Below are 26,949 nucleotides of genomic sequence, written 5' to 3'. Positions count from 1 at the left end.
GAAAAATTACACGTACTTAATAAAGTACAAAAAATAACAGCAAACGTAAATATGGTATCGAATGAAATATTGAACACTGTGTGAAGTTTATGGTAACAATCTATGTAAATAGCTTATATTACGTAGATAAACTTAGGATACGACCATGTTACGTAGATAAACATACATTAAAGCTTACTACGTCGCCATCTCAACGATTCCTACAAATAAATAGTAAGCTACTGAAAAGCATACATCTTGCTATTTTCTTTAATCTCCAAATTCTTCTCACTGTTTGTTTAAAGTATGCAATAACAAAAAGTGATAATTAAGAAGCCGACCTAGAAAAACTGAGCTGAATAATTTTGGATCGAAATGTAACAACCAATTCGAGTTAAGTAGGAATATGATTGGCTGAAATATACAGAAGAACTGCGAAACAATGTATGCTTGGCAAAATACTATCAGCTTTCCAACCCCGTACGAAAATTGATTGATTTAAGCTTAATTTGGCTGAAAATAAATTTTCTAAAAGATAGCATAGTAGTTTTTGAAGAAAACGCTGTAAATATTATCTATTGGTTAGGTACACTGTGATCTTCCTTCTGACAAATATTTAACGGCAATTTTCGGGTTCATTTAATTTCTTGCATGCATCCTTTAAACGCTCGATCAAACATTATATAATTTTGTACAGAGCTGGCCGTAATTTTGGTTTGGTACATGCATTGTTTTGCACTTTGAAAGATTGCTAAATGATTTGGAGCCACAGACGTAAAAAAATCTTTATCATACAATCGAAGAAGGGACAATAAAGCTGTAATAATCAGTTTTTTAAATTGTTTGAGAAGAACAGACTTGTTATACTTAATAACCTCTGCAGGGATCCTGAGGCCTTCCGTTAGCAAGAGAATCTATTTCTCTTCTGCATTCTTCCATAGTAGGCATTGCATCTAGTTCTTCCTTAACTGGCATTTGTTTGATGGCGTCACATGCATCCTTGCTAACTTCATTCTCGGCTGCATACAACTCGAGGTAGTGTTCAACCCAGCGTTCCATTTGTTTGCCTTCATCAGTAATGACTTCACCCGTCTTGATCTTCAGAGGAGCTGTTTTTTTGACAGTTGGTCCAATTGCTTTCTTAATACCATCGTACATTGCCTTAGCATCCCCAGAATCGGCCGCTTTCTGTATACCTGCACATCAATTCAGCCAGTAGTTATTTGCGCATCTCCTGGATGTTTGCTGTGCCCTGTTCTTTGCTTTTCGTAGGTCATCTCCAGTTCTTTCATTTGGGTTTCTTTTTTAAGTAAGCGGGGCTTTCCGATTAGCCTCAGTGACTGGCTCTATTTCTTCCAAATTTTGCTCGTACCAGTCCTTATTTCTTTTTCCTTTTATTCCATAAGGCAATACTGCTGAGTTGTAGATTGCACCCGAGAGTTTTGCCCATTTCTTATCAACATTCCTTTCTGCTTGCACGTTTCCTGGAAAAGCACTTTCAAAATTACTGGCAAAACCCTACTGGCAAAATCCTGCTTTCTTTGTGTGTCAAGAACATGATCTGTGTTGATACGGGGATGACCTCTCGGTTTAGCGTGGTGATATTTCTTAGGAGTGAGCCTCAATGTCATGCCACCAGGGCGTGGTCAGTGTTGCAATCATCACTACGATAACTTCGTGTCAGTAGCACATTTTTGAGACCAGTACGCCTAGCTATGGCTAAGTCAAGTTGATGCCAGTGATGAGAGCGTGGGTGTCTCCAAGACACCTTGTGCTGATCCTTAAGCTGGAAATATGTGTTTGTGATACAGAGTCCATAAAAGCAGCAAACTTCAAGCAGTCTCTGGCCATTTTCATTCATTTTTCCCACCCCATGATGTCCCAGGCAATTCGGCCATATGTCGTTCTCTGATCCAATACTAGCATTTAAGTCCCCTAGAATATACAGTGTCTCGCTGCTAGGTGCCTTGGCTATTCTATTACTCAAAGTCATAAAACAGATCCTTCTCTTCCATGCTGGATGATAAGGTGGGAGCGTACACATTTAGGATGTTGACAGTGCCGCTTGAGGAGCATATTTTTAAAGCAATAATTCGCTCTGTTCCACTGGATGGTGGCACAGTACAGTCCAGTAGTGATTTCTTTATTATTTCATTTTAGCTTTTAGTAGGTGTACTATATCAGCCCGCTTGTCGAAAATTACTTCTAAGCTCCACACACCCCGTGAAACAAGCGGATAGTGGCGGGACAGCACCTTATTGGCTGGGGGCTGCCCAGCTTGAGGTGGGCGGTAGCTGTCCAATGAGATGCAATGATCTCTCCCAGCGTCGGAAGTGGCCCCTGGCACTCGAGTCTTATGCCAATCAGACAGAGCTTATAATCGATAACTGCCTCTTCCCGTGTTGTGCGAAAGTCTTTGGACGTCGCTGAAGTGTCCTCTCCAGGATGCTACAAGCCTGAGCGACAAATATGAAGACACGTGAGTTGCGCAATCATCACGGTCTCCCTCTCGACCTAAATGATAATATCCAGAGGAAAGGCAATCCAATACGTCTGGTATCACTTCGGTTGCAAGAGCTGCCGAAAGGGGACATAGTACGCCTTACAACCGTCTTTGGGGCCCCACTCCAGATTTTCTATCAGGGTTTTCTCCGTTAGCCTTCATCCCTCCTGAGACCAACCACAAGGCAGTGGTGTGTTAAGGTAATTAGAGAAAGAAAAGGAATGGTAACTAAGGAGAGGGTAGGGAATAGGATATATAGAATATAAGACGGGTCGTTGTGAGGCACACTTTGTCTTGCTCCTCTGCTGAGACCTACCAGGCTAGGTTGGACCTGCCAGTAGCTAAGCTATCGCCGATATAGCTCCCAGCTTCCTTGGAGCACACAAACTCTCCCTCCCACACGGACAGTGCTACGATAAGGCGGTGCCTCATGGGAGAGCATTTATATTCACTTATCACAACCATCTGGGAAGAAGGTTATGTCCCGATGAGTATGCGGAATATAAACAGAAAGGGAACAGAAGTGACTGTAACAAATACCGAGGCCTTTCACTACTAAGTGTAGCCGGGAAAGCTTATGCAAGAGTCCTCCTAATGCGATTACAAATCTTAGCTTCCAGAATCTACCCAGAATCTCAGTGTGGCTTCAGGCCTGGCCGATCAACCATAGTTATGATCTTCTCCTTAAGACAAAAAAAAATGGTTCAAGGCTCTGAGCACTATGGGACTTAACTTCTGAGGTCATCAGTAACCTATAACTTAGAACTACGTAAACCTAACTAACCTAAGGACATCCCAGACATCCATGCACAAGGCAGGACTCGAACCTGCGACCGCAGTGGTCGCGCGGTTCCAGACTGTAGCGTCTAGAACCGCTCGGCCACTCCGGCCTGCTCTCCTTAAGACATCTACGAAAGAAGTGTCGTGAGCAGCAGAGGCTACTTTATATTGCTTTTATTGACCTTATTAAAGCGTTTGATTTAGTGAGCAGAAATGAGCTTTTCAAACTGTTGCAGAAGATTGGATGCCCACCTAAACTACTACAAATAATTGTCTCTTTCCATGAGAAAACACAAGCAAGAATCTGCTTCAACGGTAAAACATAAGAAGCATTCCCTGTTAGTAGCGGTGTGAAACAGGGCTGTGTGTTAGCTCCTACATTATTTGGGATTTTCTTTTCCCTTCTGCTCAGATTTGCCTTTTAAGACTCTGAGGAGGGAGTGTATCTACATACGAGGTCTGATGGAAATCTTTTCAACATTGCTCGCCTCAAGGCCAAGACCAAATTAAATACAGTTGTTATCCGATAGTTGTTATATGCCGACGATGCAGCTCTAGTATCGAACACAGAACACGAGCTGCAGTATATAATCAACAAATTATCACATGCCTGTGAAAAAATTGGTCTACTCATCAGCCTTCAAAAGACTAAGACCATGGCGCAGAGCACTACCAACCTTCCATCGATCAGCATTGATGGCAATCCTCTGCAGGTAGTTGATGACTTTACCTACCTGGGATCCACAATATGTAGCAACTTGTTCATGGACACTGAAATTACTAACAGAATCGCAAAGGCATCATCTGTCATGGCTAGATTGAAAAACAGAGTATGGAACAACGGACTGCTTACCACAAAAACTAAATTAAAAGCCTACGACGCTTGTGTTATAAGCACCCTTCTCTATAGCTGTGAGACATGGACAACTCCTTCTAAGCACGAATCTCAACTCAACAGCTTCCATCTCCGCTGTCTCCGGAAGATCCTTCAGATCTCTTGGAGAGATAGAGTACCCATCACCGAAGTCTCTCATCGTGCAAGCACAACCAGCATGTTTGCACTCCTGAGTCATCGACGTCTAAGATGGTTGGGACATGTCAGGCGCATGGATCCTGAACGGATACCGAAACAACTGCTGTACGGAGAACTTCAGGAGGGTGTGAGGCCAGTAGGACGCCCGCATTTTCGTTTGAAGGATGTCTGCAAGAGAGACCTGATTAAGACCAGAATCAATCCAAGTCGCTGGGAAAGCAATGTTCGAATCCCTCAAATTTCACATCTCCAAACTGCAATAGGGACTGCCACTCTCGAGTGGGACTTTTTAGCCACAGCAGACGCTGCAGACTCTGAACCAAGCATGCTACGCCATCATCCCTCAAGGATGGACGGATGCCATTATAAATTGTATCCGAATGCAGCGCTTAAAAGTAACACATTTCTGCGAAAAGCAATTTCATGTGCTTGCGCATGATTTTTCGCACGTAAACCCAGAACAAAGAGAGATTTATGCAACCGCTTCTTATAATTATCGTAATAATATAATTTTTATTACCATCTGTATCACGTTAAACCACCTCAACACGTGCGATTTGTTTGAAACCGGTTTTACATGAATATTATGTGCAAATTCAAATTTCTATATCTTGTCAACGTATAAAGCTTCCACAACAATAGGACGGGCATTAATTACATGCATTTATCTACCTTCTTACAAAATTTGAACAGATTCGCTCAGTTCTGAAATACAGTAGTGACGCGCGTAACAAAACTCAGAAAAAACTTGTTTTTCCAGGTAAAATGCGAATGAAGCTGAATTTTTTAAATCGAGCTTAAAATTTTATCGTGAGAATGCATGTTTTAGTCATCTGATTCACACGAAACCGTTTCTGCACGTGCACTTCAAGTAAAAACTAATTTTACATGGTACATGTAGCTCGAAATTAAACAGCCGTACTCGACAACGGATAAAGATTATTGGATTAAAAATTGGGTTTTAACTTTATCTATTCATCTACCTTCGTGCAAAGTTTGAACCGATTCGTACAAGTTTAAAGTACAAAAACCTTCCAGAAAAATATGTTCTTCGCAAGTAAAATCCTATTGAAGCAAGATTTTTTTCAAACAATTGAAACTTATCTTAGAACTACGTCCGATCACTGGTGAAGTAAATCTGAACCATCAGTCTCGTTCCAGTTCGAAGTTATTTAAGGGTAGCCCTTTTTGCACATAAAATCTGAACCAGCACGACTGCTTTTACACGTAGAATCCAAACAGTGCATAATGCTATTATCTGAGCATTAATATCAGCCCAATTAAAATATTTTGCAAAAGCAATCAATTAATTTGTACAATTTGATGAGCAAATCTTTCCTTGTCGTATTTACCACTAATGAACTGAATATCCAGTCTAGCTGAGAGAAATGGATATACAACGACCTTGGTCATGGAGAACTTAGTTTACTGGTGAATCATCGTCTAGAAACCTATGTACAAATCATTCCTCGCAATATACTCTACCGGTCAATTTAAAATCCACGCTAGCTGAGGGAAGTGGCTGGACAACGACCTTGGCCTTGCAAGATTTTGGTTGCAGGTGAATCATTGTTTTAGAGATCCATGGGCAAATCATTCCTCGCAATATGCAATGCTGGTCGATTGAAAATTTATGTTAGGTGAAAGATGTGGGTAAACAACGTCCTTTTCCGCCCAGGGTGTGGCGCGTGCATTTGAAAAATCGCACAATTGATCCTCGTTTATGGAGCTCCAAACAGCCGGGGTGTGTCACGTACCTAACACATGTACTGGCGTGATTATTGGATGGGGGTACTTTATGTGGGGCCAACATGTTGCATGTCCATCACATTCTAATTATAGAAACTCTTAACAAACATTTGAAGTTCGTTGTATCGGTCATTCGGTAAACAGAAAATGACCTCGTTGCTCGCCAGACTTCATATCTAATGGAAATTTAAGCAATAATTTGGAAATACTGACGATTCCCGAAAACATGAAATGCTGAAAACACTTGCTTTGCAGCGACAAATATAGATGATATTCAACGTGCAGAACTACCTGTCCAAAATCACTTTGTGACATGCTCAAGGTCAACATTTTGAGCACATGACGTCGTAATAGTAAGAATGCAACTCGTATCTAAGAGACGTGTTTGCTTGCATTTCCTGCAGCATCACAGGCGCTTGAGCGAAATTCTCTCCTGAGAGGCCGTGACAGTGGTTTGCGGTGCTGTTATCTCGTTGTTATTTGATCTAGTTTCTCATTGAAGTCCTCTTCGAAGGATTTTTCCAGTGTTTCAGCAAAAAGTGTATGAATACATTAGAAACATTTCATAATCCGGCAGCTACGGACGTTAAAATATTTGCCTCTGTCAGAAATCTGCTACATTGTCTGCACTAATTCAGTCATCGACATACACTACTGGCCATTAAAATTGCTACACTCCAAAGATGACGAGCTACAGACGCGAAATTTAACCGACAGGAAGAAGATGCTGTGATATGCAAATGATTAGCTTTTCAGAGCATTCACATAAGTTTTGCACCGATGGTGACACCTACAACGTGCTGACCATAGGAAAGTATCCAACCGATTTCTCATTAACAAACAGCAGTTGATAGGCGTTGCCCGGTGAAACGTTGTTGTGATGCCTCGTGTAAGGAGGAGAAATGCGTACCATCACGTTTCCAACTTTGATAAAGGTCGAATTGTAGCCTATCGCGATTGCGGTTTATCGTATCGCGAGATTGCTGCTCGCGTTGGTCTAGATCCAATGACTGTTAGCAGAATATGGAATCGGTGGGTTCAGGAGGGTAATACGGAACGCCGTGCTGGATGCCAACGGCCTCGTGTCACTAGCAGTCGAGATGACAGGCATCTTATCCGCATGGCTGTAACGGATCGTGCAACCACTTCTCGATCCCTGAGTCAACAGATGGGGACGTTTGCAAGACAATAAACATCTTCACGCACAGTTCGAGGACGTTTGCAGGAGCATGGACTTTCAGCTCGGAGACCACGGCTGCGGTTACTCCTGACGCTGCATCACAGACAGGAGCGCCTGCGATGGTATACTCAACGACGAACCTGGGTGCACGAAAGGCAAAACGTCATTTTTTCGGATGAATCCAGGTTCTGTTTACAGCATCATGATGGTCGCATCCGTGTTTGGCGACGTCGCGGTGAGCGCGTATTGGAAGTGTATATTCGTCATCGCCATACTGGCGTATCAGCCGGCTTGATGGTATGGGGTGCCACTGGTTACACGTCTCGGTCACCTCTTGTTCGCACTGACGGCACTCTGAACAGTGGACGTTACATTTCAGATATGTTACGACCCGTTGTCCTACCCTTCATTCGATCCCCGCGAATCCCTACATTTCAGCAGGATAATGCACGACCGCATCTTGCAGGTCCTGCACGGGCCTTTCTGGATACAGAAAATGTCCGACTGCTGCCCTGGCCAGCACATTCTCCAGATCTCTCACCAACTGAAAACGTCTGGTCAATGGTGGCCGACCAACTGGCTCGTCACAATACGCCAGTCACAACTCTTGATGATCTGTGGTATCCTATTGAGGCTGCATGGGTAGCTGTACCTGTACTCGCCATACCCAGGCGTATCAAGGCCGTTATTACGGCGAGAGGTGGTTGTTCTGGGTACTGATTTCTTAGGATCTATGCACTCAAATTGCGTGAAAATGTAATCACATGTCAGTTCTAGTATAATATATTTGTCGAATGAATACACGTTTATCATCTGCACTTCTTCGTGGTGTAGCAATTTTAATGACCAGTGGTGTATTTCTCGATGCAGATGCATTTTGGTCGTCCTCTCATATCTGTCTCACCGTGCATAAAACTGGCCTGATTCGGAATACACTTACGAGTCTGGAAGGGAATATGATATATTTCTTAAAGCACGGCAGAACTCCTCTTTAGAAATGGTGCTGGAAATGGCCACCGTCAGCGTCAATACATCATCGGACGTGATTCATCAAACCTCCGCTGAACAGCGTGCTACTATCCCTCTTCCGATATGAGAGGATCATCTGAGCTACGTGACTCTTTAGAAATTACAGCGAGGAGGATGAAGCGATCTTAGAGGCGAAGAGATTTCATTTACTTTTTCTGATGGACATTTTTCTCATCTCGTGAGTTAGTGCTAAGGCAACACTAGCTTATAAGATGATGAAAGGTCCGTAAGTGCCAAGACAGTATGTGCGTCCCCATTTTTTCTTCCAACTTGCTGAAAATATCCGTATAGAAGTTCATCTCATATCACATGGACAGTAAATGTTTATAGCTTACATGACGTCATCACGAACGCCGCAAACAGTCTTCGGCACATTTTCCTTTTTATCGCCCTGTAAGAGTCGAAGAAAGAACCAGCAGCATATACCCATTAGTGCTGTCCTCCGAATCATTTAACACATACTTAAACTACCCTTATGTGGCAAATCTCAGCAACAGTCTTGTATTATTGTGGAGAATCGTTTCTAAAACACTTTACCGTTTGAGAAAAAGCCAATTACGTCTAGATGTGTGGTAAATCATGTTTCTAAGTCTAGCGCAGGAGAACACTATTGTCTCTGCTAATGAGATTATCGGCCAATCTTCAAAGTCAGATTTAAAAAAAGGAAGGCTCCCAGAAGAAGGTCCACGTTAACGCAACCTCGTACGAGAGTGAGTCAAATGAAAACCTTAAATTTGTAATAACAAATCGAAATTTCGCACCGTTATCCTGTAAGCTGGTAAGTGTGTTACAAACAGCGTGCAGAGTGGCCTGTAGGTGGCAGCATAGTGTAGATGAACACATACCGTCGCAGTACCAGTATAAATATGGCCGCCTCAATTGCGACTTGCATCAGGGAAGAACAGCGTTCTGTTATTCGGTTTTTCCGTAGTGAAGGTGTGAAACCTATTGAAATTCATCGACGATTGAAGGTTCAGTACTGTGATACATGTTTGTCACAGCAGCAAGTCTACGAATGGAGTAGGAAGTTCAGAGATGGTGTGACTTCAGTGGAAGATGCTCCTCGTCCAGGTCAGGCACAACGAGTTGTGACTCCGCAGAACATTGCAGCAGTTGAAGCCATAGTGAAGGAAAACCGCCGAGTGACACTCAATGACATGGCAGCGTGTTTACAAATTAGTGATGGGTCAGCACACCACATTGTGCATGATGTGCTCCAGTTTCACAAAGTGTCTGCAATATGGATGCCACGGCATCTGACTCCTTAAATGAGCGAACGACGTGTTGATGCTTGTGAAAAACTTCTTCGGCTCTTTGAACGAGAAGGTGATGGCATCGTTGCAAGAATCGTTACTGGGGATGAAACCTGGATTCACTTCCACCAACCGGAAACGAAGAGAGCGAGCAAGGAATGGCGCCATTCCTCATCACCAAAACCAAAGAAGTTTCGAACAGAACTATCAGCAGGGAAGGTTACGCTCACTCACTTTTGGGACGAAAAAGTCGTCATTTTGGAGCATTACATGCCTTGAGGGACCACTGTCACCAGTGCATCATACACAGATCTCCTAAAGAATCATCTGCGGCCTGCAATCAAATCAAAGTGACGTGGATTGCTGTCAGCAGATGTCCTTTTGCAACATGACAGTGCGAGGCCTCACACTGCCCGTACAACAGTTGCAGTAATCACAAACCTGCATTTTGAGTGACTTCCTCATCCACCATAATCACCAGCCATATCTTGCCTAAGTGATTTCCATATATTTGGACCACTCAAACACGCAATGAGAGAAAAGAAGTTCCGTTCTGGTGAAGAGGTACGCCACGTGGTGCACGAGTGGTTGCGCGGACTACCAAAAGAATTTTTTTTCTAACGGAATTTATGCTTTGTACCACTTCTGCACAGTGAAATTTAAAAAAAAAATATTTAAGGTTATACTTATCCATTACGGATATTTTAGAACCGTGACTGTATATTAATGTAAATAAGTTATACACAACTGCAACCAGTCACTTTTTCAATAATAATGCTTTATTGCATTAACCGGTTCTCGAACCCTTTCAGGTTCATCTTCAGATGATTTCGGGAGGATCCGGGAAGCTACATCATTACTGGTAGTAGCATAATGCTGGGTGCTGGTTTGTGACAGTATAGGCGGCTTTTTTCGTATCTGTCTGCCTCCATTTTGGTGTCCTGAACACTTTCACACGAACTATATTAGTTCACACTTTAACAGTTAAGTGTGAACTAATATAGTTCGTGTGAAAGTGTTCACGGCACCAAAATGGAGGCAGACAGATACGAAAAAAGCCGCCTATACTGTCACAAACCAGCACCCAGCATTATGCTACTACCAGTAATGATGTAACTTCCCGGATCCTCCAGAAATCATCTGAAGATGAACCTGAAAGGGTTCGAAAACCGGTTAATGTAATAAAGCATTATTATTGAAAAAGTGACTGGTTGCAGTTGTGTATAACTTATTTACAAAAATATTTAAGGTTTTCATTTGACTCACCCTTGTACGTGCATGCGCCATCGGCGGGTTTTGTATCCGGCCTGGGAGGCGGGGCGTGGGTAGGAACGGAAAAAGGTAACACAAGTCGGTACTGCAAGAACGTGGTTTACTGGTGCAAAAACAAAATGATAAACGATTATATAACTCTGTACGTAGGTGCGATGCTCAAGCGAAATGTCCTGGCTGGCTGCACCTGATCAAATGGGCTGCAGCATTCGCGGAGCTCGTAGACCCCGACAGCACCGGCTAGAGGGCGCTGCCGTCTGTGTCTCTCGTAGTGCCAACTTGAGAAACTATTCGGTGGCATCGTTGCTATCGATACCACAGCGGGTTTGTAAATGATTAGTGTTGCATTTGCCTGTGACATATAGAACGGAAACCACAGTGCGTTAGTGTTGTTCGTGTTTACTGTTGCTACCAGGCCTGATAGCCGGTACACTGAGGTGACAAAAGTCATGAGCTACAGCTTAATAACGCGCTGGACCTCCTTTTGCCTGGCATAGAGCAGCAGCGTGACGTGGTATCAGCTCGACAAGTCGTCGTAAGTCACTTGCAGAAATATTGAGCTAAGGTGCTTCTATAGCTGTACATTAAAGTGTTTCGAATGAGAATATTGTGGGCGAACTGACCTTTCAGTTGTACCCCGGAGATGTTCGATGTGATTCATGTCTGGTGATCTGTGCGGCCAAATCATCCGCTCCATTTGTCCAGAATCTTCTTCAAACCAATTGCCAACAACTACAGTCAGGTGACATGGCGCAATATCATCCATAAAAATGCAAACTTTGTTTGGGGATATTACGTTTCGAATTGCTGCAAATGGTCTGCAAGTATCCGAACATAGCAATTACCAGTCAATGATCGGTACAGTTGGACCAGAGGACCCAGTCCACTCCATGTAAACATAGCCCACAACTATATGGAGCCATCACCAGCTTGCGGAGGGCCTTGGTGACAAATGGCGTCCGTGGCGTCGTGGGATCTGTGCCGCTATGGAACCCTACCTTCAGCTCTTACCAAACGAAATCGGGACTCACCTGACCAGACCACGGCTTCCTAGTCTTCTGGAGTCCAAAGATACGGTCACGAGCCCAGCAGAGACACCTGTTGTTACCAAAGGCACTCGCGTCGGTCGTCTGCTGCCATAAGACATCAACGCCAAATTTCTAGGCACTGTTCTAACGGATACGTTTGTCGTAAGTCCCACAATGCTGCGGATATTACACGCACTGTTCCTTGTCTGTTAGCACTGACAACTCTAAGCAAACTCTGGTGCTTTCGGTTCTTAAGTGAAAGCCGTCTGCCACTGCGTTGCCCGTGGTATGAGGTAATCCCTCAAATATTGGTATTTTGGGCTAACTCTTGATGTTGAATATCTTGGATTGCTAACTATATCCGAAGTGGAATGTCTCATGCGTTCAAAGTCTGTTAATTCCCGTTGTGCAGTCATAATCACATCGTAAACCTTTTCGCATGAATCACTTGCGTGCAAATGGCTGCTCCACCGGTGCATTGCCCTTTTACACTGAAAAGCCAAAGAAACTGGTACAGCTGCCTAATACAGTGTAGGGCCCCGGTGAGAACGCAGAAGTGCCGCAACACGAGGTGGCATGGACTCGACTAATGTCTGAAGTAGTGCTGGAAGGAATTGACACTAAGAATCCTGCAGGGCCGTCCATAAATCCGTAAGAGTACAAGGGCGAGGATATTTCTGACCAGCACGTTGCAAGGCATACCAGACATGATCAATAACGTTCTTCTCTGGGGAGTTTTGTGGCCAGCGGAAGTGTTTAAACTCGGAAGCGCGTTCCTGGAGCTACTCGATAGCAATTCTGAACGTGTAGGGCGTCTCATTGTCCTGCTGGAATTGCCCAAGACCGTCCGAAGGAACAATGAGCATGAATGGATGCAGGTGATCAGACAGAATGCTTACGTATGTGTCACCTGTCAGAGTCGCATCTAGACGTATCACGGGTCCCTGATGGCTGTGTGCGCCGCCATCTTGGCGGGTGACCTTGAACGGGACTTAGCCGCAGCACGAGGCGCCGCGCAGGATCGCTTCCGGTGACGCCATTGCGCTACTGAGCGGGCTAACTTCCTGCCACGCCCAGATAAGCTTATCGCTATGACGTCGGGGGACTGTATATCGCTCGTGAGGCAACAGAATGCTCATTCGACTCGAGGCAGCCGCACGCAGCACACAGCTATGCCGTACAGGAGGCACACGCCCCACACCTTTACCGAGCCTCCTGCAGCGTGAACAGTCCCCTGCTGACTCTATACCCGTTCACGTACATCCGCTCGATACAATTTGAAAAGAGACTCGTCCGACCAGGCAACATGTTTCCAGTCATCAACAATCTAATGTCGCTGATGACGGGGCCAGCCGAGGCGTAAAGCTTTGTATCGTGCAGTCATCAAGGGTGCACGAGTGGGCCATCGGCTCCGAAAGCCCATATCGATGACGTTTCGTTGAATGGCTCGCACGTTGATACTTGTTGATGGCCCATCATTGAAATCTGCAGACATTTGCGAAAGGGTTGCACTTCAGTTGTCGTTGATCCCGTTCTTGCAGAATCTTTTTCCGGACGCAGTGACGACGGAGATTTGATGTTTTACCGGTACACTCGTGAAATGGTCGTACGGGAAAATCCCCACTTCATTGATACCTCGGAGATGCTGTGTCCCATCGCTCGTGCGCCGACTATAACACCACGTTCAAACTCACATAAATCTTGATAAACTGGCATAGTAGCAGAGGTAACCGATGTAACAACTGTGCCAGACATTTGTTGGCCTATACCAGTTTCTTTGGCGCTTCAGTGTTATAGTTTGCTTTTGCTATATTCCCGCCATCTGTACACGTGAATGTCGCTAACCCATGACTTTCGACATATCAGTGTTTAAGAGGCTCGAACAGCGTGAGATGTTCCGTGATCATCGCTGGATGATCGAATTGTGGCTTATCTAGATTTGTGGCGTGTTAATGTGGCTTGATACTGGGCTGCATGGGAATGTGCGAGCAGTCATACTGTTCGTCAAGGTTCCGGTAGACAATGTCTGACCACGACAAGGCACGACCAATGCGTTTTGCACCAAGTACCCTTCACATCTGAACCTTGCATCCGAGAACAAGTACTGGATTTCCCGCAACATTGCGTGTCATCCCGCACCATTGGCTGGAGACCAGCAGCAGCCATACCAGATAGTTATAGTTCCATGCGTGGTCTACCATTAACGCTAAACACAAACGGCTACGTTTGGAATGGTGCCATCACTGGGAAACATAGACTGCTGATGGAAGGCGTCGCATTGTGTTCAGTAATGAGTCGCAGCCATGCACTTCCCCGGATCACCACAGTCGGCGAGTATGGCAATGACTTGGAGAGAGGTCCCATTTTTCAAGTGTTTTGAAGACATATAGCGGTGTTACTGGTGTCGTCAGAGCGTGGGGACCCTCAGGTCACGGTTTGTAATGATAGACGGAACTCTGACGTCACAACGGTAGGTCAGAGACATCCTTTGTCCTCATGTACTGCCTATGAAGCGACAGTATCATGATGCCGTTTTTCTACAGGACAATGCTAGTCTACAGACCGCATGTGTCTCTATGAACCGTCTGCGTGACGCTGAGGTCCTTTCGTGGCCTGCAAAATTCCCGGATCTGTCCTCGACAGAAGACGTGTGGAACCAGATCGGACGCTACCTCCGTCCCAGTAGCGGTATCCAAGGTATCAGGGAACAGTTACAACAGTTGCTGCCTCAGGAAAGTATGACCTTGTGACACCCTTCCCAACAGAATCAGTGCATGTACCCGGGCCAAATGAGGAGGAAAGTCAGACTGATAAGTGGTTTCATATTGTGAAGTTTTTTTATGAGTTTGACTTGATTTTGTAGTTATTGCAATAACATCAACTCGTAAAGCTCCGTTTCGTTTCTTCTGCTTCACTTCTTTTCCAGACAATGAAATTTCAGTAGATTGCGGGAGGAAGATGTCTTAACCACGCTGTCTTTATTGTTCATTTATTTCCTGTCCCTTCATTAAAAAGTGGTCAGTCACTGTGAATTTTTTAGGTTTTAGGTTGTTGTGACATTTACATCAGTACGCGCGGTACTATCGCAGACCGTAGAACCTTCGGTGTTTTCTTTTGTCGACTTGCAAGTAAGAGGTCCCTCTCTCTTACAGGTATAGTTCAGTACGGTAGAACTTATCGTTTCATCTGAGCATGGCAGATCGCTGAAATATAATTTGCAATGACAAGTAGAAATGAGCGGCGCACACCAAAAAACACAACGATCTACCTTATTTTGGAATTCGGTATTGTCAGATATAAGAGGTCGTTGAAACTATCTTACTTACGAACTCTTGGCGGATGCCGGGTACAGTGAATGCGCGCTCTGCTGATTGTACACTTTGCGTTACTGTGGGTCCGCGCCTGTAAGCCGTCGCCGCCCTTGACGGATCGCACAGTGAGCAGTGGACGTCTGTGTTGCAGGGTGGGAAGACGCCGCTGTATATCGCGGCGAGGGGCAGTTTCACCGCGATCGTCGACATGATCATCAAGACCGCCCGGCTCGACTACCCGGCCAACGTACGTATCGCACACCGCTCGCCGGCCGCTCTCTCAGGCCGTAGCGGAAACTTGCACTTCCGTCTCTCTGCTCGTAGGAACCTCTCTCGTCCAGCTGATTTCACACTTGACGTTTAGATCCCTTAGGCGGTTTCTTACTTTTGTGTTTCTCTCTGTATAGAAAAAGAAACGGAACTGATATTTATGTACCGAGTCTCTCTCTAATCCGTTAATCTGATGCATGGATCTTTCTCCTACCTCCTTCTGTAGTTCCCAAGTTCAAACACATAAATTATACTCGTAATCACCAAGTTTAAAAATACACGTTAGGTCGATTGAGCTATACCCAAGGGCACCTGACTACGTTCTATGCGGCGAAAGACATTTTCATCGCTGACTTTTGGCCAACAGTCTATGATCATCAGACAGTCCACCAGTGTCCTGAGTACTACACTCAAATATATTCGCCGGAGGACATGAGGACATATTATGCCGTTGATGGTTATGCGCCCCTGGGATGGATGCTTGAGGTTTGAGGGACAATTTGGAGCTGCTCGAGAGGGATAAGACGTATCCTGACACTGGGCTTTACCCCGGCTCCTTCCATTTACTTAATAAATCGCAATGACTGGAACTCAACACAACACTACTCAAGCACCATCACAACCATTACCAAGACATATTACGGTGGGAAAACAAGACTCCGGCTCTGCACTTTGCCGCGACTTGCGAAAACCCATAATTACATTGCCCAAAAGTAAAAAAATAATTTTAAATTTTACCTCGCTTCATGAGTCAAATCTTATTACTTTTGATTTGGGAAAACCGTGACAATGAAAAATGTTTCTATTACACGCAATTGGTGCAAATATTTTATTTTAATGGGTTGAGAGAAAACGATACATTTTAACTGCATATACCAACAACACTGAGAATCCGTATCACATTTAGGTATAACAGTTATATTCTAAGGTTTCTGAACTGATGGATCAATGTTTAGCAGTTGGTTGGGTTGGAACAGAATTATATGGTGGCTTTATCGGGTCGCTTTCTTTTGGCTTGCTTCTTGCGAGTTGGCTCTGGAGCACCAGTACACTCCGATTAGGCGCTATGACGCAATACAGCTTTCACACTAACCTTTCAGAAGTCTAGTCTTCTGTCATTTGATCATGATTCAGACTCAAACATTTCATCAAGACATTAACGTCACAGCAAACAACAAAATCGTTTTCCTTCTCAAAAGAATCATTACCTACGATGATGTCTCTATTGTGAAACCCTGGCATCACTTTGGAGAAGATTCCGTTACTGACGTTCCCACCCTATTAGTTCTGTCTCCTCCTTCGCCAAATGTAGGTCTCGTATGAGATTAATCAGTTCTGCTTGACTCAGTCTGCGAGGTTTATTTTATTTATTTATTTATTCATTTATTTTATCAAAATCTGATGCGTAGGATGTGAAAGGCTTGTCGGATTCCTCTGCTTCCACACCGCCTTCAGCTTGTGCATGAAGCTTATCATTCTGGGGTCCAGTGGAACTGGTATATCAACTGAACATGGAATGGGTTGACTACCAGATGGAACGTAACAATACCGAACCCCTCCTCTCTTCTTCATTGACAATCCTGCCTTTAAGCGTGGAGTCAAACAGAAGTAGTAATTCCAGAATGAGATTTTCACTCTGCAGCGGAGTGTGCGCTGACATGAAACTTCCTGGCAGATTAAAACTGTGTGCCCGACCGAGACTCGAACTCGGGACCTTTGCCTTTCGCGGGCAAGTGCTCTATCAACTGAGCTACCGAAGCACGACTCACGTCCGGTACTCACAGCTTTACTTCTGCCAGTACCTCGTCTCCTACCTTCCAAACTTTACAGAAGCTCTCCTGCGAACCTTGCAGAACTAGCACTCCTGAAAGAAAGGATATTGCGGAGACATGGCTTAGCCTTTCTTTCAGGAGTGCTAGTTCTGCAAGGTTCGCAGGAGAGCTTCTGTAAAGTTTGGAAGGTAGGAGACGAGGTACTGGCAGAAGTAAAGCTGTGAGTACCGGACGTGAGTCGTGCTTCGGTAGCTCAGTTGGTAGAGCACTTGCCCGCGAAAGGCAAAGGTCCCGAGTTCGAGTCTCGGTCAGGCACACAGTTTTAATCTGCCAGGAAGTTTCATATCAGCGCACACTCCGCTGCAGAGTGAAAATCTCATTCTGGAAACATTCCCCAGGCTGTGGCTAAGCCATGTCTCCGCAATATCCTTTCTTTCAGGAGTGCTAGTTCTGCAAGGTTCGCAGGAGAGCTTCTGTAAAGTTTGGAAGGTAGGAGACGAGGTACTGGCAGAAGTAAAGCTGTGAGTACCGGACGTAAGTCGTGCTTCGGTAGCTCAGTTGGTAGAGCACTTGCCCGCGAAAGGCAAAGGTCCCGAGTTCGAGTCTCGGTCGGGCACACAGTTTTAATCTGCCAGGAAGTTTCATATCAGCGCACACTCCGCTGCAGAGTGAAAATCTCATTCTGGAAACATTCCCCAGGCTGTGGCTAAGCCATGTCTCCGCAATATCCTTTCTTTCAGGAGTGCTAGTTCTGCAAGGTTCGCAGGAGAGCTTCTGTAAAGTTTGGAAGGTAGGAGACGAGGTACTGGCAGAAGTAAAGCTGTGAGTACCGGACGTGAGTCGTGCTTCGGTAGCTCAGTTGGTAGAGCACTTGCCCGTGAAAGGCAAAGGTCCCGAGTTCGAGTCTCGGTCGGGCACACAGTTTTAATCTGCCGGGAAGTTTCACATCAGCGCACACTCCGCTGCAGAGTGAAAATCTCATTCTGGAAACATTCCCCAGGCTGTGGCTAAGCCATGTCTCCGCAATATCCTTTCTTTCAGGAGTGCTAGTTCTGCAAGGGTCGCAGGAGAGCTTCTGTAAAGTTTGGAAGGTAGGAGACGAGGTACTGGCAGAAGTAAAGCTGTGAGTACCGGACGTGAGTCGTGCTTCGGTAGCTCAGTTGGTAGAGCACTTGCCCGCGAAAGGCAAAGGTCCCGAGTTCGAGTCTCGGTCAGGCACACAGTTTTAATCTGCCAGGAAGTTTCATATCAGCGCACACTCCGCTGCAGAGTGAAAATCTCATTCTGGAAACATTCCCCAGGCTGTGGCTAAGCCATGTCTCCGCAATATCCTTTCTTTCAGGAGTGCTAGTTCTGCAAGGTTCGCAGGAGAGCTTCTGTAAAGTTTGGAAGGTAGGAGACGAGGTACTGGCAGAAGTAAAGCTGTGAGTACCGGACGTGAGTCGTGCTTCGGTAGCTCAGTTGGTAGAGCACTTGCCCGCGAAAAGCAAAGGTCCGGAGTTCGAGTCTCGGTCAGGCACACAGTTTTAATCTGCCAGGAAGTTTCATATCAGCGCACACTCCGCTGCAGAGTGAAAATCTCATTCTGGAAACATTCCCCAGGCTGTGGCTAAGCCATGTCTCCGCAATATCCTTTCTTTCAGGAGTGCTAGTTCTGCAAGGTTCGCAGGAGAGCTTCTGTAAAGTTTGGAAGGTAGGAGACGAGGTACTGGCAGAAGTAAAGCTGTGAGTACCGGACGTGAGTCGTGCTTCGGTAGCTCAGTTGGTCGTGCACTTGCCCGCGAAAGGCAAAGGTCCCGAGTTCGAGTCTCGGTCGGGCACACAGTTTTAATCTGCCAGGAAGTTTCAGAAGTAGTAATTATTTGTATCTTTGGAGGCTCCCGCCAAACTATAGGCACAAGGAAAGACAAACATCCTTTTTATTTAATTTCTCAGCCATTCTCATGGTATAGCTGACCAAGAGTTGCTATGAATGTGAGGAGCCTGTTACTTATCATGCTCCTCTATCGTCATACCAAAATAATGCTTGTAGGCCGTCTTTGAATGTGGCGTCAGACTACGTTTCTGAGACGATCATGTTTTTTCGCCACAAATGTAACAAACTTTTGCAGTGAAGTTACTTATTTTCGTGGCGTTTTGATTCAAAACATTTTACATTGCAGAAGCCCTCGAAACCGGTTACTCTACACTAATTACTAGACAAATAATACGAAACTCTCAGTCACTGTAGCATTAATAACATTTTTAACCTGCAAAAAGCTAGAGAACGTTTTATTTTGTCATTTAACAGTTATGATAACTCCAAAACCATAACTAACACAAACTATAATTTTACAGTGAAAAAGAATGACATGTCATTTTAACTTCAAAACAAAGGGTAATCTGTCATGGTGATTTTTGAATTTAACAGATGGAAATACATAAGAGTAGGCTATCTTTGAGCCTGAAAGATTTTCATTATTGAGCAGTGTGGCCATATTGTTTCGGTTCGAACTAATGAGAAGGTCTTATCGATCATCTTCTTCTAAAATGTACATTAAGTGTACAAGTCAGAGAGTGTAAGTCTCAAATTTTGATTGTTACAGTGAAGTAAACCTAGACCATCAGTATAGAATCCACGGTTAGCGGCAGCTAACAAATATGGTTTATTATATAGGTAGTGGATCGTTTCTGGACTAGTAGAAATAATATCATTTAGTTAACGTGTTTTTCACAATGCCCGAGTCATTTAACTGATAAGTTCTTAATTTAATGCTTAATGGTATGTAGCCGACCATCAGTTACACTGATGGCAGCGAAGTGTAAAGCAGGAAAATCGCTGATCATTCTTTCTGGATTGCCGCAAGCAGTTTTCTCTACACCCCACTTTTCAAGTGGTTTTTTTATTGCGCTATATTTCTTTCATCTTGGTCAGTAACGTTTAAAATTAAGTTTCTCTGTTGAATGAGTGAGTATGTATGCACGAGGAGGGAGAGAAAGTCGTCAAATGATGGGCTTCCGTATTTCCACACCTTCCTTCTGCCATTTAGCTGGCTGGTGTTAAGCGTGAAACACACCGGCATGTTTTCGGAAGGTGGATCGCACCTGCATTAAGGAAACGAAGAAAGGCAAGTACAACTGCAGAATGACTTCGGCATCAGTTCAACTAATCATTTGACGGCTTCAGTTGTGTTTTATCTTTATAATCCATCAACAAGAAAACAATACTTTTGTCAATGACTCTTGAGCCAGTGGGAAGTAAGCATCTAATAATTACTACCAATTTTCCGGTAGATACCATCCGACCCGATACATCGATTTCTGTTTTTCTCTCACGTTTTGATGACGGACCATGCCAGAAAAGCGTTAGTGAAACATTTTACAGACAAGTGCGCTTTTGCTATTAGCGACCCAAAGCGGTGACATGGACCTGCCCTATTATTCATCTAACGCTCACAGACCTCTTGCGACGTTTTATGCCGCAAGTTAAGCTAAAATACACATACTGGTATTTTTGTGACTCATTAAATAAGCTCATACCATTATTTTCTAAAGCGTGTATTTAGCTCTTGTTCTCTGTTTTTGCTTTGAAACTTCCTCTCTTGTTTTCTCGTGATAATTTACTGCAGCAGTGTACACAGTTCGCTTGCTAGGCATAATGCCGGAAGATGTTTGTCGTACCTAATACGACGATAACGAAAGCAACTGAAGGAAGAAATATGTGTCCTGAGAGCTGAGTGCTAATGAAAGTAGTACGACGAGAACCGCACGAACAAAACCTTCATGATAAAGCATCTGCAACAAAATATGGTATAAACTTCGTAAATGTGAGCTCGATGTTTTGAGTCCTAACTTTGCTACTTGGTTAGACGAAATTATACATTTTGAGCAGCCATGGAAGGTTGCAGTTCAGACTGTTTCCTTGCAACTGCGCAGCAAAAGTGTCTGCTGTGGACCGAGCACCGTTTTGCATCGTCCACTGGGCCAATGTCTCCGCTGGGCCATGGAGCGTCAATGGTAACACGATACTCGGTGAGGAAGCGATTCCATTGGTACAGAAGACAGCTCGTTTAAAATTAAGGCTGATCATACTAAATGTTGCTTGAAATGGTGCAAAACCCGAAAAACCACTATTTATGTTTATGGTTAGCCTACCATGAGCCACAACAAAATTTTTTCTTATTGTCAGGGAGGGCTTTCCATCGTATTTGGTTGGTTTTATTTTAGTTTACTAATTAGAGGTTATGATAATGACCAACTCCGTCCTCTAGTCGAGTTACGAGCAGTGAATGTAAGTGCAGTGTTTAGCACGTGTTCTGTTGTTTTCTTGGTCTCCAGTTCGAAGACCGGTTTTTAATTCAGCTCTCCATACTGGGTATCCTTTTAAACATGCTTCCTGTACTAAAATCTGGACCTTCCTACCTGTAGTTTTTAACCCCCGCCCTTCCACTTTTTTTCACTACCAAACTGACAGTTCCTTGACACCTCGGAATGTGTTCTATCAACTGATCCCATCTTTTACTCAAGTTGTGCCACACATTTCTTTTCTCCGCAGTTCGATTAGCACCTCTTCAGTAGTTACTGTATCTGCTCATGTAGTCTTCAGCACTTTTCCATAGGACGAGATTACAAAAGCTTATATTCTACACTTGCCTGAACTGTTCACTGTCCACGTCCGCTGTCCTCGTGCCTCCATAAGAGACTTCCTACAACAAATATTCATGTTCCATGTTTATTTCTCAAAAATCTTTATCTTCCTGTAGCTAGTCACGTTTATACACTCCCTAAACCGACAATCTTCATTTAGTTTCCTGCCCAAATACCAAGACCATCTCCTGCTTCTAGTATCTCACCTCTAACTTAATATTCTCAGCATAGTCTCGTTTAATTCGACTACACTCCATTTCTTTTTGTTTTAATTTGTTTGATATTTATGCTAAAGCACCTTTTGAAAACAGTATCCAATCCATTCACTTGACGTTCTAGTGAATTTCAAAGAATAACAGAATAATTGGTAAACCTTAAATTTTTTTTAATTTTTCTTCTTGAACTCTTATCACTTTCCCAATTTCCCCTTCGTTTTCCTTACTGTTTGCCCTGTATATGATGATCCAGGAAGAATGGTCAATATTGAGGGATATGGCAAGAACAATCATTCAAAGCACGAAAGTCTACCAAACATGGACTGCAACACGCGTGCCTTAAGAGCTTTGAGATCTTGTTCAGTAGAAGAGATGTAATCCACACTAGCGAAGATGAACAACTACTCGAAACTCTTAGGACATGCAAATTTTTCTTCTTGAACTCTATCACTCTCCCAATTACTCTTTCGTTTTCTTTACTGTTTGCCCAGTATATGATGATGCAGGAAGAATGGTCAATATTGAGGGATATGGCAAGAATAATCATTCAAAGCACGAAAGTCTACCAAACATGGACTGCAACACGCGTGCCTTAAGAGCTTTGAGATCTTGTTCAGTAGCTTAGGACATGAAAATTTAGATCCCATGTTTACTGGACATTTTTTTCTTATTTTGGTCCATACCACCTACTGATTGCAGTTATCGCTGGAACTACCGACTTTCGATTATATCAGCTTTTTTCCACGGCAGTTTAACCTGGCTGTTAAAACCGCTCAGTTTAAACGCTATTTGAAATAACCGATTGCCGCTTTTTTATTCCTGTTTTTTCCTGTAATAAACCTAGAAATCGAACAAACACTAAAAAGTTTTCACTCTCTCAGTTTCAAGATACGTAGAATCAAAATACTAAAGCAAATAAGCACTTAAAAGATAGCTTACACCATCCAGCGTCCGCTGCTTTCCTCTAAAAGTGATAAGGTGTTGAATAATACCAAAAAGTCACCTACTGATCGTAATTTTTGTTTAAACTCAGCTCGAAACTCATGTTGTTGTCGGGGATCGTACCATTGTTTGGGCATTACGAATAGCCAGTGCTTAAGGGTGAAACCTGACATGACGAACTCTGTTTTTCGTATTAATTTGTCAGTTTTTAAGAGCTGCAGGCAGATAAAGGCATGAAATTACAATGAAATGAACACCCTTAGCTGCTTACAGGCGTTGACATACGTCAACGGGGACAGATGAAAATGTGTGCCCCGACCGGGACTCGAACCCGGGATCTCCTGCTTACATGGCAGACGCTCTATCCATCTGAGCCACCGAGGACACAGAGGATAGCGCGACTGCAGGGATTTTATCTCTGGCACGCCTCCCATGAAACCCACGTTCTCAACGTATTGTCCCGCACTACATTCGTAGTGCCCCCGCCCATTATACTCATTACTCGCGGCGCGTTGCCGATTCCCGTAAGAGTTCGGGCACTGTTTGCGCATTTGCACAGAAGAAGAAGATGGTCAAGTGGCCGGTGAGCCTTAACTATATATATACTAAGATGGTATCTGTTCTTTCGGACATGTCCGCAAGAACAGATACCATCTTAGTATAGATAAAGCAATGTTGTGTAAAGGCATGCAACAGATCAGGTATTTTCTATTTTTGTTGTATAATATGGCTGAATTGTTGCTGGTGTTTAATTTATTACTGTTTCCACAATTCTCTTAGTCTTTTACAATTTCATAGAAATGACAGGAAAATCTTTCAACTTTTAAACCAGATAACGCATTGTACTTCACTGTTATGTCACTACTTAAAAATATTTCCAGACTAGAGTTGGTGCCATTCTGCAACACAACGGATGTCCGGCGGCGACAGCGAGAGACTACCAAATAAAACAGGTGGGGGCACGTCTTGCATAAAGTTGGTACGCCTGTGCCTTGGCCACGACACACGGCAACAGGTGCATTACTGTCTGAGCAGCGCTGTACCAGTTCTTATGGGATGTCTTTGGTGCTCGTTTGCGTCGGCATTGTTATTGAAAATAGCAGTGATTCCTTTTCTCATTTGCTGCTACAACGCAATATTTCAAACCACTGCAAATTTTACAGATAAAAATTACTGCATTTTAAAAAAAGATTTTTTAAAAATGAAAAATGTTTGCACTGCTGCTATGGCTAAGTGATATTTCGGTTTTTCTTCGTTTATCAGCAAAAAATTACAATATACCGTTATAACCGAGACCAAACAAATACCGAAAAATTCAGGTTATCCAGAGCTAAAACAACAGTATCCGTTTTAACAGGTCGGTTTGTCCCACAGCTAATACTACATCTTAGCTCTTAATGTTCCTATTTCAGCCCATGTTTACAATACTTTTTGTTTCGATTGGTCGCTCCTGCCAGATCCCTGAATGCTTAAAATTTCTCAGGGAATACACTGTGTACAGAAATAATGTCATCAGCGATAGCCTATGGCCCTGTCTCACTCCTTTCTCAATTACGGTCCCCTTTTATCATCCTATCTGCACTGTGGTTCAGGCATAAGTTGTAGGTAACGTTTCGTTTCTCGTACTTGTCCATTCAACATTCAGAATTTGAAAGTTATTCCACGTAACATTATCAAATTGTTTACAGATGCAGTAGATCTGAATTTTAAATGCTTCTGTCTATCTTCTTGAATAAGCCCTAGTGTTAGCACAGCCTCCCGTCTTCCAACATTTCTCCAGAACCCAAACCGATCTTCCCTGAAATCAAATGCTGCGTATTTCCATACTTCTGTAGGTAATGTTTCACAACCATGACATATTAAAATTGTTGGACAGAAATAATAGCAGGCAATAGTGAACAACACAGAAATATCGTACATACGTAATAGAGATGAAATACGAGGGCAGTTCAATAAGTAATGCAACACATTTTTTTTCTCGGCCAATTTTGGTTGAAAAAACCGGAAATTTCTTGTGGAATATTTTCAAAAATTCCCGCTTCGTCTCGTATAGTTTCATTGACTTCCGACAGGTGGCAGCGCTGTACGGAGCTGTTAAAGTGGCGTCTGTAACGGATGTGCATTGCAAACAACGGGCAGTGATCTAGTTTCTTTTGGCGGAAAACCAGGGCATCTCAGATATTCATAGGCGCTTGCAGAATGTCTACGGTGATCTGGCAGTGGACAAAAGCACGGTGAGTCGTTGGGCAAACACCATAAAGAGCAAAGGAGAACCATCTGTGCGGAATTGCTTGCTCGTCATGTGGCTGAGTGTGACAATTTCTTGTCAAAGATTGTTACAGGCGATGAAACATGGGTTCATCACTTCGAACCTGAAACAAAACGGCAATCAATGGAGTGGTGCCACACCCACTCCCCTACCAAGAAAAAGTTTAAAGCCATACCCTCAGCCGGTAAAGTCATGGTTACAGTCTTCTGGGACGCTGAAGGGGTTATTCTGTTCGATGTCCTTCCCCATGGTCAAACGATCAACTCTGAAGTGTATTGTGCTACTCTTCAGAAATTGAAGAAACGACTTCAGCGTGTTCGTAGGCACAAAAATCTGAACGAACTTCTCCTTCTTCATGACAACGCAAGACCTCACACAAGTCTTTGCACCCGAGAGGAGCTCACAAAACTTCAGTGGACTGTTCTTCCTCATGCACCCTACAGCCCCGATCTCGCACCGTCGGATTTCCATATGTTTGGCCCAATGAAGGACGCAATCCGTGGGAGGCATTACGCGGATGATGAAGAAGTTATTGATGCAGTACGACGTTGGCTCCGACATCGACCAGTGGAATGGTACCGTGCAGGCATACAGGCCCTCATTTCAAGGTGGCGTAAGGCCGTAGAATTGAATGGAGATTACGTTGAAAAATAGTGTTGTGTAGCTAAAAGATTGGGGAATAACCTGGTGTATTTCAATGCTGAATAAAACAACCCCTGTTTCAGAAAAAAAATGTGTTGCATTACTTATTGAACTGCCCTCGTAGTATATTTATAATGAAAAATGATACAGATTTCAACACGTGGTGGAAAGCAGGACAACGGCCATAAATAACGCTCATGTTTGACACAGGTCAGATTCCCAACATAAAAGACGCTATCGGACTGTTAGTAATGGAGATGCCTTCCTCGAGCTCTAACGCATATTCTGCATCTGTTATACATGCACGCTACCAAACTGTTGAGGAGTCCCTGGGGGATTCTCGCCTACCCCTCTCCCAAAGCGGTTTTCATTTCTTGCACGGTTCAGGGAGGCGGTGTTCCTTGGTAAACAGTTCTGCCAAGACCATCCTAAGAATTCCCTATAGGGTTAACGTCTGAGAAGTACGCAGGCCATTCCAACAGTTCAATATCTTCACTTTCCACTGTGTCTGACACTTCTGCGGTTCTGTCTGCACTGGCGTTGTCGTCCATAAGCAGAAAGTCGGGACCTACTGCACCCACAACATGATCCAGAATAATCTCCCTGCAATACCAGTGCGCTGTACCGGTACCTTGTGAAAAAGATGCAGCCGTATTCGGCCATTGTGCATAATGCCTGCCTACACCCGCCTAGGCAATATCTATGACGATCATAAGTATTCTGTGCTATGTAACGTGTTCATCTGTCTCTCCACAGCCGGCCGGAGTGGCCGAGGGGTTTCAGGCGCTACAGTATGGAACCGAGCGACCGCTACGGTCGCAGGTTCGAATCCTGCCTCGGGCATGGATGCGTCTGATGTCCTTAGGTTAGTTAGGTTTAAGTAGTTCTATGTTCTAGAGGACTGATGACCTCAGATGTTAAGACCCACAGTGCTCAGAGATCTTTGTCTCTCCACACTAACTCGTGGCGAGTATCACATGTCCTAGTGAAACAGGACTCGTCGGAGAACTTCACTCTGGATGGGTCAGCCCCGACAGCTGAGTGCTCAGCGCGACGGATTGCGGTCCTATGGGCCCGGATTCGATCCCCCGGCTGG

The 26,949-nt window shown here is 44.1% G+C and overlaps 1 protein-coding gene and 2 non-coding genes across 7 annotated transcripts in view; 2 read left to right on the top strand and 1 right to left on the bottom strand.

The window, feature by feature from the left end:
* LOC126094678 (ankyrin repeat and death domain-containing protein 1A-like) overlaps positions 1–26,949 on the top strand; it is a 787,090-nt gene that overhangs the window by 705,892 nt on the left and 54,249 nt on the right. For 2 of the 5 annotated variants that reach the window (XM_049909192.1, XM_049909191.1), the window contains exons 11-12: positions 15,269–15,364; positions 23,824–23,895. The exons of 1 other annotated variant lie outside the window; for it this stretch is intronic. In XM_049909192.1, the coding sequence (XP_049765149.1) occupies positions 15,269–15,364; positions 23,824–23,895 (168 nt within the window). The remainder of the gene's footprint in view (positions 1–15,268; positions 15,365–23,823; positions 23,896–26,949) is intronic. 2 more of the 5 variants (XM_049909194.1, XM_049909193.1) reach the window with 2 other exon arrangements.
* Trnas-uga (transfer RNA serine (anticodon UGA)) lies at positions 18,003–18,077 on the top strand. The gene has a single exon. It is a non-coding gene; the product is annotated as a tRNA-Ser (tRNA).
* On the bottom strand, positions 23,253–23,326 carry Trnat-ugu (transfer RNA threonine (anticodon UGU)). The gene has a single exon. It is a non-coding gene; the product is annotated as a tRNA-Thr (tRNA).

This window comes from Schistocerca cancellata, chromosome 8 (genome assembly GCF_023864275.1).
Source record: "Schistocerca cancellata isolate TAMUIC-IGC-003103 chromosome 8, iqSchCanc2.1, whole genome shotgun sequence".
Classification (NCBI taxonomy): Eukaryota; Metazoa; Arthropoda; class Insecta; order Orthoptera; family Acrididae; genus Schistocerca; species Schistocerca cancellata.
Note: the sequence above shows the minus strand (reverse complement) of the source record. Positions and strands in the feature narration are given on the sequence as shown.